The sequence below is a fragment of the Vigna unguiculata genome, chromosome 6 (genome assembly GCF_037176805.1).
Source record: "Vigna unguiculata cultivar grain cowpea cultivar isolate G323 ecotype 2 chromosome 6, ASM3717680v1, whole genome shotgun sequence".
In the NCBI taxonomy this organism is placed as follows: Eukaryota; Viridiplantae; Streptophyta; class Magnoliopsida; order Fabales; family Fabaceae; genus Vigna; species Vigna unguiculata.
The window spans coordinates 36,502,364-36,515,562 of NC_140797.1; the positions used below are offsets into that span (position 1 = coordinate 36,502,364).

Sequence of the window (13,199 nt, forward strand, 5' to 3'; positions counted from 1 at the left end):
AAGCACACTAAAAAATAAAGTATTCAAATACATAATCAAAATTTAAATTTGATTTATATATATAGTAATAATAATATTATTATTAGTAAAATAATAAATAAAAATTAGAATTTCTGTGAATTATGGGCGAGACAACCAAATTTTGAGTAATGTAAGACAAACTTATCTGACAGTTTTAGATACCTAACTTCGGAGATACATTTTTAGAGATCTTTATCCTTAAATATAGTATTGTTAAATTTCTACTAAAAATTGTACTCGAATGATATTTTTTATTACATTCATCTCTATATTTTTTATTTTTTAAAATTTATTCAAAATTATACAATTAGGAGAGAACGTAATTAAATGATATATTTTTTTTGTAAGTATACACCAAAAGGATAATTAATGTATTATTTTAAAAGCACAAAGAGACATATATATATAACATGAGGTAAGAGAAGTAAATAAATAAATGTAATATATAATTTATTTATAAAGTGATAATTGTTGTATTATAACTACCTAGATATATTTTAACTTCTAATTAACTTTAAACTGAATTAACTTGCCAAGTGAAATCAAACATGTAAACTTTTATATAATATGATATGAACTAGGTTTGTGTTATTATTTTAGTTAATTAATTAGATTTTTTTTTTTCTTTTTTGTGTTCATGCGTGGCGATTGTGATGATGTGACGATGAAGATGGTAATGAAGTAGTTGCGCAGTTTGAACACTAACACCAACGTTCTTCTTGTAATTTCCGCCTTCAAAAACTATCTATATTGGTATCATATGCAAGCTCTGATTCACCATTCTCATTCCTATTCCCTCTTCCTTCGCCACGCTTCTTCTACTTCTCTCTCTGCAATGTCTTCTTCTCTCATTCTTCCTTCCGCTCCCTTCCTCGCCCCTTCTTCCTCCAATGGAAGAGCCACCCTCCCTCTCACTCGATCTAGGGTTTCCATGAGCAGTGTTTCCACCGGATCTCAGCCTTCCGTTCAACAAACTCTGTTCGCCGATTACAAACCCTCTACTTCGTTCCTCTTCCCCGGTCAGGTACACTTTCTCAAAACTGCGTCGTTTCCGATTCCCAATTATGCTCAGAAAACGCATACACGACGGTTTGGATGTAATGTTTCTGTAATTTCAGGGTGCTCAAGCTGTTGGAATGGGGAAGGAAGCCCAGAATGTGCCTGCTGCTGCCCTTTTGTTCAGCAAGGCCAATGACATATTGGGGTGCTCACAAGTTTAACTCTTCAATTATACTTATTTTTGTATTTTTTTTTTTGTGATTCATTTGTTGTGCTTTCTGCATTCAGGTTTGATCTTCTTGATATATGCATCAACGGGCCAAAAGAAAAGCTAGATTCGACTGTTATTAGCCAGGTATGGACTTCAGTCTCTTTGTTAAACTGTTATGTGTACAGTATAAACTGGCTATCTAGGCTGTGTTTGGATTGACAGAACAGAGGGAAATAGTGTAGAATAGAACGATATTAGTTTCCACTGTTTAGATTGCTTAGTATATAATGGAATCGATTTGATCGGAACCTTATGAAGTTCATTTCATTCCTTCCAATCCCCCAATTTTGGAGACAGAGGATGGAATGATTACTAATTTCATCATACATTGAGTTCGTTATTGTACCATTCACTTCACAAACAATTAAATTTTTCTATCTTCTAATATAGAGTATCCAGACAATGGTACAGTAATTGCGTTCAATTCCCCTGCCCCCCTTCTCATGGTCACTAACGGATATTAAAAATAGTTCAATAATGTTGTAGTGAATTTTCATTTAACTTAGAATAACCTTTAATTTATGTTGTGTACTAATTATTTATTGGTTAAGGTACTCTTCCTTCTATTAGGAAAGAATCTTTGGACTGCTATTTCTTGAAAAATAAAAAAAGCGTGCATATGTTTTTTGTGCGTAAATGGCATATAAAAATTTTGTACTGGAAATTTTTATCCTGTTTGTGAATTGTTCAATGATTAATCTAATAAGTATATATATTTTAAATTCTGAAGATGATTCCAAATATTAGAACTTTGGTGAGTAAGCTTATATGCTAAATAACTGGTCTAGGTTAAAATAAAATGATTGGAAGTTGACGGGTAAATATTTCTGGTGGATTACTTCAGAATCAAATTGAAAATTTTGAGTACATTTGTACCCGTAGCAATATGTTTCAGAGTGGCACTGTCACTCTTGAAGTTCTTGATCCTGGGAGTCAAATCCCACCTGAACCACTTTACCTGTTCTTCTGCATCCAGTTCCCTCTTACCTTGCTTTTAGATCTCCTTCTCTGTAATTAAGATTATTTTTGAAGTAAACAGCTGCATTGGCTAACAATTTCTTTTCTGATTACCGTACCAAGCCAGCATCAATTCATAATTATGTTCTTGATTAAATTTCTATTTTTAATTAAGATTGCCATAAATGTGATGTTTACCATCTGATTCTATGTTTCAGCCTGCAATTTATGTCACAAGTCTTGCTGCTGTAGAGCTACTTCGTGCACGTGAAGGTGGTCAGCAGATTATCGACTCTGTGGATGTTACATGTGGTTTAAGCTTGGGAGAATATACTGCTCTGGCATTTGCTGGGTCTTTCAGGTGAGTAACGGAAGTTAATTACTATTTTATCAAGAATCTTCACAAAATAAAAGCATTATGAATGGTGATTGTGGCATGTCTGCCTGTTCACTTTTGGGCATGGAACTTATGTGCTTTGAAGAAAACTTTACTTTGGGTCTGGCAGTGAATGGTGTGTGTTAGTGACCCAACCATGGGTTTTCTGAATGTGAATAATTGACTCGAGGTTTGCTGTTTGCTTCGAATGTCATCAGTATCTTGCAATGAAATTGTTTGCAGCATATGGGAAAAGTATATGAGGAAATGAATATTATCTAACCCCTGTAGTTTTGAACACGAGTCATGTGACTAAAATGCTCCTTAGTGGTTTTACTTGAGGTTCAACTTTCTAAAAATTGACATGCTATTGACCCCATCTATTTAATTTAATTTTTAAGCTTTGAAGATGGACTTAAATTGGTCAAACTGAGGGGTGAGGCCATGCAGGTAAGCAATGTCTGGTAGCTGGTCTAGCTTCTTATGCCACTTCGACTTGTCTGCATTCTAATCGGTATATATTGGAAAAACTTTTGTTCTTTTTCCAGGATGCCGCCGATGCTGCTAAAAGTGCCATGGTTAGTGTGATAGGACTGGACTCGGAGAAGGTCCAACAATTGTGCGATGCAGCCAATGAGGAAGTTTCTGAAGCTGAGAAGGTTCAGATTGCCAATTACCTGTGTCCAGTAAGGTTCTTGTGGGTCTACCTATTTACAGCTTAGGCAGAAGTCTTTTTTCTAGATTTGATAACCATTAGTTGTTTTGGTAGGGAAACTACGCTGTCTCTGGAGGATTAAAAGGAATTGAAGTGGTGGAATCCAAGGCAAAGTCTTTCAAGGCTAGAATGATAGTATGTCATTGCTCCTAATCTTTTTCTTTTCAGTGCCACCTTTCCTCAGAAATAAATGCCTTTGTGCCTCCCTGGCAGGTTCGCCTAGCTGTTGCTGGTGCTTTCCACACTAGTTTTATGGAACCAGCTGTGTCAAGATTGGAAGCAGCATTGGCTGCAACAGAAATCAGAACCCCAAGAATACCAGTCATCTCCAATGTGAATGCGCAGCCGCATACGGATCCTGTCACAATAAAGAAGACATTGGCACGTCAGGTACCAGTCATACTTGTTTATGTCCAAGATGAAGAAGCCATGAATGGGAAATAATTGCATCTGTAATCCAATTGGCAGGTTACGTCACCGGTTCAGTGGGAAACAACAGTGAAGACCCTTCTAACCAAGGGTCTGAAGAAAAGCTATGAACTAGGACCCGGAAAGGTAGTGTTATACTAGTATGGTAACACATTGTGGAACTGCTTAGCATTGGAAGTTCTATAGATCTGAATATTGTTAATTGTTGTTTTACTGAACTCATTTCAGGTTATTAGCGGAATTGTCAAAAGAATGGACAAAGGCACGGATATTGAAAATATTGGTGCTTAAGAAGGCAATAGGAACTTGCTCCTGCTTCCCATGAACAAAGTAACATATAACATTTTTTACTAGAGAAAATGTGCGTGGGCTGAATCAAGAGATCGATTACATGGATCATGAACTTCTGTTAGCAAGGAGCAGCTACAGTCACATTTGAAGTTTTGAAGTTGAATTATAATTCTCATATTGACATTATTATGAACAAGTCAGATAAAGTGATTGTACTCGGCTTTAGAAACATTCATTTCTTGTAATCTTATAAAACGTATCTCGGAGTTAATTGAGTTTTGTGCTTTTCAGCCTTTACGTGGCTTAATAGTCAATAGAAGAAACGATACTCTTATATTACATTGTTATTGCAGGTAGTATTACTAAACCAATGCTTCATACATACACAATAAATTTCAAGATATTTCAAAAGTTAAAGAGGTAATTATAACACAGAATTTGTTAAGATCAAAATTTTAAAACAGAATTTATTATTTCGAAAGAAATTATGCTAAATCTTCATTCAAAAACACATTTAGGATATGTGACAAGAACAACGAGGAACAGAAGCAAAATTTTGACAAATTCTTAACAATGAAATGAAAATGGTGCGAATCTGAGTATCTTATTTTCTTTCAAGTGTTCGGTGTTCGTCTCAATCTGCGAAGCTGATCAATCCAGTTATCATCAGGATCTCGCGCCGCCCAATCCGGAACCACTCCGGCAAAGGACACTCCCCGCATCGCCTCCATCACTCTCGTCGCGTTCTCCTCCGTGAGCGGCGCGTTCCGGTGGTTCTCGTCCTCCATCCCCGCCCTATCGACCTCCTCTGTGCTCCTCTCGTCTTCGTCCTCTTCGTCGCTGCTGCTCTTCTCTACGACATCGTTCAGATCCAGAGACGAGATCCCATTCTCCGTCACGCCGTGCACGAAGAATCCATTAGGCAACTGCCTGAATTCCCCGCCGTCGGAGCTCTCGTCGTCGTCCAAGGCAGAGATCGGCTGGTAGTATTCCGGCGCGTCATCAGAATTGACGTCCGAGTCGCTTCCGTTATCGTTTTCTACGTATTCATGAAAGCGATTAAATTATTTTCCTGCGAAAATACAAAGAAAATAATAAAAGGATTATTTACCTTCGATAAAACCAATGGCACCACCGTTCATTTCTGCAACTTGAAAGTGAAGAGGATGAAAGAGGAAAACGAAGCAGTGAAGAAAGAAGTAATTAAATTTCGAAAATTTTAAAAATAGAAAAATAATAAAAGTATTTTGAAAAAAAGAAGAAAAAAAAAATCTTTGCACCAGCCGGGAATCGAACCCGGGTCTGTACCGTGGCAGGGTACTATTCTACCACTAGACCACTAGTGCTTGTTGTTTTATATCCTTTATATAAAATTATATACTTATCTACTGTTTCTTTGCAAAATCACAACGACGATAAACTTCGATTTTCATGGTAGTGTGTGACGGAGAGAGAGTGTTGAGGTTGAAGCGGGAAAGAATGGCAATTCCCATGTTGAGGGCTGCAATGATTTCTCATTCTCAATCTCAACAACTCATTCATTCCCTATCTGCTATCAATGAAACTGCTAAGAGGAGGAAAAGAGTGGTGGTCTCTTCTTCTTCTTCAGAACTTAACCCTTTAATTCGGTGAGCTACTCTTCATTTTCTGATTCTTGATGCTTTTTGGAACCTTCTTAAACATGTTTATCTTTTGCTTTATTGTTTTGCTGAGATTGTAGGTCAGAAGTATCATTTTGTGTCGGGACTTGCCTCATTCCACATCCAAAAAAGGTTGTAGCAAATAGCAATCCAACTGAAACTAAAACCCTTGCTCATCAAGCCATTTCCATGCTCTGTTATTTATGAATAACAATAACATCATTGTAGACACACAACACATGTTCTCCTTGTTAACCAAGTACTGGTCTTTGTTGCTAAAGGTTAACACAGGTGGAGAAGATGCTTTCTTTGTTAGCAGCTATAATGGAGGAGTCATTGCTGTTGCTGATGGGGTCTCTGGGTATGCTACTTTCATTTTTGATTCTTGCACAATGGAAGACTAGGAAACCAAAAAGAAAGAACTCCCAGAATATAAAAGCCTTAATTTTGATAATCATTTGTTTTGTTTGAATGATGTTGTGTTTCTTCTTATTGAGATATTCTTTCTTGTGAAATGGCAAAACCTGTCTTAAATTGTACTTTTCTGTCATGTGTCGCAGTTGGGCTGAAGAGGACGTGGATCCTTCTGTGTTCCCTCGTGAATTGCTTGCTAATGCTTCCAATTTTGTTGGAGACGAGGAGGTAGCATAGCATAAACACACTTTCTGATGAGGAATTTCCTAAATTAGAATCATTTTGGTCCTAACTACATTCATTTGTGAATTTAATGCTTTTCTTACCATTATCAGTAGCATATCAATAACAATGCTTCTGTGCAAACAATGCTGTTTTCTAACAACACAGCACATGCTGAATATTTATGAATTTAGCAGGTGAATTATGATCCTCAAATTCTTATAAGGAAAGCACATGCTGCTACTTCCTCCACAGGCTCAGCTACTGTGTAAGTTTATCCTATTTTATTTGCATTGCCAATTTGGAGAAAAGTAATCAAACATTGACTTTGATGTTGGATTTTTCTTTCTGCCATTAATTTCCTCATCTGTACTTTTTTGTCTAAGAAGCATCGTTGCTATGCTGGAGAAGAATGGTACTCTGAGGATTGCTAATGTTGGGGATTGTGGATTAAGACTCATCCGTAATGGTAATATCACGTGCTATATTTCATCTGATGATAATATTTTAACTTAAATATGTTTTTAGTCCAATTGGAATTCATATGCAATTTCTGGACCTATCTTTCTCCATAACACTTAATTCCTTCTCCAATGATTTTCCTTATGTGTTTTTCTTCAGGCCACGTAGTTTTTTCCACTTCTCCCCAAGAGCACTACTTTGACTGTCCATTCCAACTAAGCTCTGAGGGGGTTGGCCAAACATACCTTGATGCAGCGGTACCATTTACCAATCATTGCTAGTACTATTGTTTACCCTTCTTTTCCTCTTCCACTCTATCTGTTTTGACTCTTCAAACTGTTCAAGATTTAATTGTTTTTTTCATATGTCAAATGAAGAACTAAATTGGTATTGTTATGATTGTGTTTTGAGCTCACATGTCAGTCAAACTGTTGGTTTTTGGGGACACAGAGACTCCTTTATTAGTGTCCATGTGTGTATTATTACCTTTATTGAGTCAGAATTTAATACACCATTTTCCATTTGAGATAGATGTGATTCTTCTGTTATATTTTCTTTTACTAACCTCTGCAGGAAAACAGGTATGCAATGTACAGTTGATGGAAGGAGACACAATTGTCATGGGATCTGATGGCCTTTTTGACAATGTTTTTGATCATGAAATTGTTCAAACAATTGTTAAACACAAAGATGTTGCAGAGACTGGTATGAATTCTTGATTAACCTGAGGGATTTTGATGATGATGTGAGTTTCACTGATTTGAAATTTGTTTTTGTTTCTAGCAAAGTCATTAGCTAACTTGGCAAGCAGTCATGCATTGGATTCAAATTTTGATTCTCCCTATTCCTTGGAAGCCAGGTCTAGGGTAAGAAAATATTATAATTGATTTTCCTTTGCTTAACTGTAAATAGTTTTTTTTTTTTCTTTTTTTTGTTAAATATGTTTTTTTTCTTTAATTTTCAGTGAAAATTGTAATTAGTCTCTTCGAAATTTTAACTTAATTTATTCTCCAATATTAGAAATGTGTGAATTTAACTTTTTAACCAATTTTTGTTAATTTTATTAGACGTTCAAAATACATTTCATGATAGTATCTGAATTGTTTACACCATATGACACATTTTTATTTCAATATTAGTTAAGAAACACGTTTGAAATGTTAAATAAACTTAACAAAATTTGTTTAAAAGGACTAAATTCACGCATTTGTAAAGACGAGGGACTAAGTTGGTCTAATATTTTGAAGAGAGACTAATTTCAATTTTCACCTAAAGTTAAGTTAAAGAAACAAAAATATATTTAACTTTTTGTTTTTATATATAGAAAATGATGTGTTCCTTAGAATTTTCTATCATTTGATTCATTTTGGAACCATTAACCAGGATCATGGTTGACAATATTTGCAGTAAGTAACTATCTACTTTTCTTGTGTTTTCTTTTTACAACTTTCCAGGGTTTTAAGCCCCCCTTATGGAAGAAGATTCTTGGAATGAAGCTTACTGGTATGTCATAAAATCTTCTAAAACACATCTCTTTTCCCTTACAGCTAGCTCACTGACCTCATTTTTTTTCTTCTATCAGGTGGAAAGGTTGACGATATTACAGTAATAGTTGGTCAGGTTGTGAGTTTATGAGATTTGCTTGTTATGCAGATGAAAGAACACAAGTTTCATTGGATAATTTTTTTCATAAACACTTGAAAAAAATAAAGAAAGAAGAAATTCAGGTAAAATAAGTTTATTAATTTGAAATTTCAAGTGAAAGACTGTCAATGAAAATTATTATTATATGTAAAGTATTTATTAAGATCAAAACAATCTTTTTTAAAACAATAATTTTCTTGCTGGTCGAAGACTTTTTTTGGGTTGAGTTGATAAACCAAACCACAATTGCAAACAAAAGTTGGTAAAGATGTTTCAATTAAGCAAATCTAAAGTAACACGTCAAATATAGATTATAAAATAATTTGATTTATATGACTATGATCATTTTGGTCAATTTTTGAAGTTATCAAATATATGACGGAAATCTTGAATCCATTCTACATGAGTTCAAGATTTGACTAAGTCAAAAAGCTAAAAGGAAACGTGGGTAAATGTTTCGGATAATATTTGTTGAAAGTTGTTTTTCTGTTGGGGTTTTGAATTTTAGTAAAGGTTTGATTCATTTCAATTTGTTTTTATCTAAGAAAGGGAGTTGTCAATGCTAGTGAAGATATGGTATATTTTTTTCTGGATTTTCTCCATTCATGCTCACTACAAGTGATGGTGAAAAAAATTATTCTCCATAAAATATTTAATATATCTTTAGAGAATGAGTCATTATAATTCGGCTCATTATTTGGTGAACAAAAAATTTTATAATTAACTTATTTAAAATTATTTTGTTTTTAAATTTATTTTATATATTTATTATACTACAATTAAATTATATTAAATTGACTTAACTTATTATTTAATATTATTTTATAACAGTAAAATCAAAATGTTTATCAATTTTATCAAATATTATTATAGAAGGAGCGTTAAAGATTAAAATATCAACTTATATAATTTGATAAACAAATGAATTAAAGTTAAACTATTCAAATATTATTCAATATTATTATAGTATTTGAAAAGGGGAAATTGTTAACTTAAATGATTAAAAGTAAAAGTAGTAAATAATTATAATAAAAATTTAGTAAAAAATGGTAAAAAATAAAAGATTGTTATTGATAAATTGTAGGTTAACTCATCTTCAACTTTGCTGGAACATGTATAATCTGCGAGTTAAGTAAGTTAGGTCCGATTTAACCCATATTTAAAAGAATTAATTTTTTTCATCTCAACTCAACTCAAATTCGTGATGAGTTAATTTGGTTCACAAGATAAAATTCATTTTGACATCTTTAATTTAAAAAAAATACATTTTTTGTTAAAAATTTAAATATAAATTAAAACTCTCGTATTAAATAAATTACAATCGTGAGCAAGATTATAATAAATCAAGAGCAACGATTCCTCAAGAACAAATTGTTTTGGTCAAGAGGCTAAATCATGAACACATCTTTCACTTTTGTGTAATGTAATTTGATGCAATATGTGTTGTTAGTATTGTCTCTCTCTTTTTTCACTATTGGCTAATTTTAACTTATGCTAGACGCTCATCTAATGTTGCTTATGATTATGATTTTAGAATTAAGAACAACACACTTCGATGCTTAGAATCACTACTAATCAAGATATCAAACCACTACAAAAAGAAATTGATAGATTACACTTCAAATATAACATTTATAAACTTATTTTTAAAGTCTAATTCAATTCTCATGAAAGCTTATTAAAAAATCTAATTTTTATATAATTATAATTTTACTCTTTTATAAAGAAACAATGATACTATGACTTTTGACTTGCTCTTTTATAAACTTATACACTTTGAAAATATACTCAAGCTTCTAAATATTATTTAACAAACATTAAATCTCTTTATGTATAACTCTACCCACAAAATTTGTAGTTATACATGTTTTTTTTTTCTGACATTGTTTCTTAAGCTTCGAAGGTGTGAATTATAATATCCCTTAATTTATGTAATATTATTATATTCTATTCTTTTAATAAAGTTGTCTTTTATCCCACATGTGTTTTTTTATCTATGACTTTTTTTTTAATCTTAAATTTCAATTTTTCAAATAAAAAAAGCATATAAAATTAAACTTCATATATTCATAAAATAATGAAAACTACATTTTAACTTGAGAACATAAAATAACATCATATAAAAAAAAATAGATACACATATTTCTTAACCTCTCTCTTTTATATATATATATATATATATATATATATATATATATATATATATATATATATATATATATATATATATATATTGTGCTATGTTTTAGAATTTAGTTTTATTCTTTTCCAACAAAATTTATGATTATTCATTTAATCCCAATACAAAATAAATACTAGGAAGCGATAAGCCTGTCACATCTTCTTTATATACCATACAAGTGGTTTCAAATTGTAGGGCACACAAGCTGCTTTGTCACTTTTTTTATTTTTTCCTTTTACAATTTTTTTAAAAATACCATCAAACATGAAACATACAATCTTCTTTCATTAAATATTTTAATTTTAATTCCTCCCTCTATAATAAAATATTCTTTTTCACTAAACTTAATGAACAAAAAATTATATGATTTAAAACTATATACTCTGGACTAGTTTTGACGAAAAACGTACTTTTTTCTATAAAAAAAATAATTTAATTAGGTTACATTATTGGTCTCTCTTTAAGCTTAAATTATTTGTGATTTCAGTCTCCCGATTTTAAATTTCAAAATTTTAAATAATTCACAAATTTGCTCCAATTATCAACTTTATGCATGTTTCCCTCTTTATTTAGAAAGAAAAAAAATGTATTATTTTAATTTAATTCATTTTTTGTGTGTGAGAATTTAACTAAATAAAAAGAAGATAAAATTTATGAAAGATAGATACTTAATATAATGTACATATCACACAGAAAAACTACAATAGAAGTCACGTACTTAATAATATATTAAAGTTCTAAATGATAAATATTTTATTAAAGTTCTAAAAAACTAGGTAAAAGATAGATTTTTTTTTTGTAAGAATAACATACAAAGAACGAGGGGTTTATATATATATATATATATATATATATATATATATATATATATATATATATATATATTTATTTATAGGTGTATAGATGTGAGATATTTTTTGAAAATTAATGTGGTGGTCAATTGTGAGGTTCGGCCTCTTCATCTCAAATCAATTTCTATGCACACCTACCAATATAGTGCTGTCAATAATGCATTTCATCCAACTTTGTATTTAAAACTATTTTAAATGTTATTCATTAATATTAAATAATAAGTGAAATGTTATCTAATTTTCATTAATGAAGAATAATATGTTGGATACAAAACATTATTTCTCATTATCTTAATTATTGATATTTTACTTTATTAATTTTGTTTCCGTGCTTCACATTTTTCCTTAAGTTTATTATCTTTTAATATATATTAAATATGAGTATGAAGTAGGAATGTTATTATTATGCTTACCCTAAAAATGAGTAAGTTCAATTTGACTTATCATGGGATTGAACTAGGTAAGTCTTTACTTTTGGAATGTATAATTATGCAGATTCGTTGATCAAGTTTTAAGTTAAGGGTTTATTGATTTGAAAATCACTAGGTAAGTCTTTACTCGTTAGGCGATTAAATTTAATACTTTTCCTCTAGAGCTCTAGTGAAGCCTTTGCCGAACGAGCAATTTGTCGCAAGGCGAGCAATTTGTCATTGGTCGAGAAGGTACTTCTTGCCCAACAAGATGACGTGTTTGCTGAACGAGTGGATCAGTACTTGGTTTGGATATTTGTTGATGTTAATTGGGAAGTTTTGTAACTTTTTATGAATAAATTGTATATGATATGAGTTGTAGATGTAAAGATACTAATTCAAGGGGGATTAGTGAAAATTGTAGTAGTGTATGCATTGATATGGTGATCGTCTTGACAATTATCCTGACACTAATAACCATTCAAATTCTCAAGTAGGGAGGAATGGGGGATATGTGGTGAGAGGAGGAAGAGGTCCTAGCCTATGGGTTTTTTCTTGACCAAAGGTGCTGACGAACTAACCTTTTATGTGGTAGAATATAATTGCAGAGCATGAGATGACACTACAAGTGCACAACTTGCTTGGATCCAATATCAATGCAACAAGTATTCTCATTGTCGAGTAGTGTTAGTAGTCATAAATGACATGGAATGATAAGTTATGAATGATTGTTGTAAATTTTCAATTATAAATGCTCTGAATATTCTATTTACATTAACTTACCCTTTCTCTTATTTTTGTTGTTTTGGTGTCTGTTTCCTTTTGTTATGATCGATCACCTGATAGGTGTGAGTAATTGAAGAGTTTGGATCTGGAGTAGAGTGAGGAGATCCTGCTGTATAGTTGCACCTAATTATTTTGTTATTAGATCCTAGTTTTCCTTTTGAAAACTTCTTGTAAGTTATGCTTAATTTTCTATTTCAATTTATCTATTTTGGAATGACTGTAATTTGAGAATTGTGTAATCATTTTTATGCTTTGATTTTATCAAATATTTAAATGTTTTGTTTGATGGTTTATATTGTTAAATGAGATGTTAAAATTGCCGAGTTAGTGGATCTACTAACTTAAAAACGTTTTATTCTTTCAATTTATTTTATAGATTTGTTGTAGTTAAAACAAGGTGAATTGTTCAAATATTTTTTTTATAGTGGAATAGCTCATTCATAAAAAATTATAAAAAGCTAATATATAGTTGTTGATGGTAAGTTATGAATGAACTTACTTTCAACTCAATTCAACTCCATTTAATCTG

At 31.7% G+C, this 13,199-nt stretch overlaps 3 protein-coding genes and 1 non-coding gene across 6 annotated transcripts; 2 read left to right on the plus strand and 2 right to left on the minus strand.

Moving 5' to 3' along the window:
- The first annotated feature begins 680 nt into the window (after positions 1-680).
- Positions 681-4,398, plus strand: EMB3147 (Acyl-carrier-protein S-malonyltransferase). Its single transcript, XM_028077394.2, has 10 exons — positions 681-1,045; positions 1,140-1,225; positions 1,309-1,375; positions 2,467-2,609; positions 3,026-3,074; positions 3,173-3,310; positions 3,394-3,474; positions 3,553-3,729; positions 3,808-3,894; positions 3,997-4,398. Exons 1-10 carry the CDS (start codon positions 782-784, stop codon positions 4,057-4,059), a joined length of 1,155 nt encoding a protein of 384 aa, XP_027933195.1. The 5' UTR covers positions 681-781; the 3' UTR covers positions 4,060-4,398.
- A 114-nt stretch (positions 4,399-4,512) lies between these two features.
- LOC114188760 (uncharacterized) lies at positions 4,513-5,321 on the minus strand. Its single transcript, XM_028077395.2, has 2 exons — positions 5,171-5,321; positions 4,513-5,098 (listed from the first exon to the last, which is right to left on the minus strand). Exons 1-2 carry the CDS (start codon positions 5,199-5,201, stop codon positions 4,674-4,676), a joined length of 456 nt encoding a protein of 151 aa, XP_027933196.1. The 5' UTR covers positions 5,202-5,321; the 3' UTR covers positions 4,513-4,673.
- Positions 5,322-5,334: 13 nt separating this feature from the next.
- On the minus strand, positions 5,335-5,405 carry TRNAG-GCC (transfer RNA glycine (anticodon GCC)). The gene has a single exon. It is a non-coding gene; the product is annotated as a tRNA-Gly (tRNA).
- A 70-nt stretch (positions 5,406-5,475) lies between these two features.
- On the plus strand, positions 5,476-8,549 carry PBCP (Protein phosphatase 2C family protein). 3 transcript variants are annotated; one of them, XR_003605445.2, is made up of 11 exons: positions 5,476-5,687; positions 5,780-5,831; positions 5,981-6,060; positions 6,260-6,341; positions 6,530-6,603; positions 6,725-6,804; positions 6,957-7,054; positions 7,379-7,502; positions 7,586-7,663; positions 8,252-8,300; positions 8,380-8,402. XR_003605445.2 is itself a non-coding variant. In XM_028077398.2 (11 exons), exons 1-11 carry the CDS (start codon positions 5,491-5,493, stop codon positions 8,430-8,432), a joined length of 972 nt encoding a protein of 323 aa, XP_027933199.1. In that variant the 5' UTR covers positions 5,476-5,490; the 3' UTR covers positions 8,433-8,549. The 3 variants fall into 3 exon arrangements, 2 of the variants coding, with proteins under 2 accessions (XP_027933199.1, XP_027933200.1); XM_028077398.2 differs by having other exon boundaries at positions 7,581-7,663; positions 8,380-8,549; XM_028077399.2 differs by having other exon boundaries at positions 6,533-6,603; positions 7,581-7,663; positions 8,380-8,549.
- Positions 8,550-13,199: the final 4,650 nt, after the last annotated feature.

Bases quoted from the DNA above. Each gene is read 5' to 3' on its own strand.
- PBCP (XM_028077398.2), top strand. From the start codon at position 5,491: ATGGTAGTGTGTGACGGAGAGAGAGTGTTGAGGTTGAAGCGGGAAAGA. The intron at 5,688-5,779 runs GTGAGCTACTCT...CTGAGATTGTAG, and splicing joins GAACTTAACCCTTTAATTCG to GTCAGAAGTATCATTTTGTG. The intron at 7,055-7,378 runs GTACCATTTACC...GCAGGAAAACAG, and splicing joins AAACATACCTTGATGCAGCG to GTATGCAATGTACAGTTGAT.
- LOC114188760 (XM_028077395.2), bottom strand. From the start codon at position 5,201: ATGAACGGTGGTGCCATTGGTTTTATCGAAG. The intron at 5,099-5,170 runs GTAAATAATCCT...ATGAATACGTAG, and splicing joins TGCCATTGGTTTTATCGAAG to AAAACGATAACGGAAGCGAC.
- EMB3147 (XM_028077394.2), top strand. From the start codon at position 782: ATGCAAGCTCTGATTCACCATTCTCATTCCTATTCCCTCTTCCTTCGC. The intron at 1,226-1,308 runs GTGCTCACAAGT...TTCTGCATTCAG, and splicing joins AAGGCCAATGACATATTGGG to GTTTGATCTTCTTGATATAT. The intron at 3,475-3,552 runs GTATGTCATTGC...CCTCCCTGGCAG, and splicing joins CTTTCAAGGCTAGAATGATA to GTTCGCCTAGCTGTTGCTGG.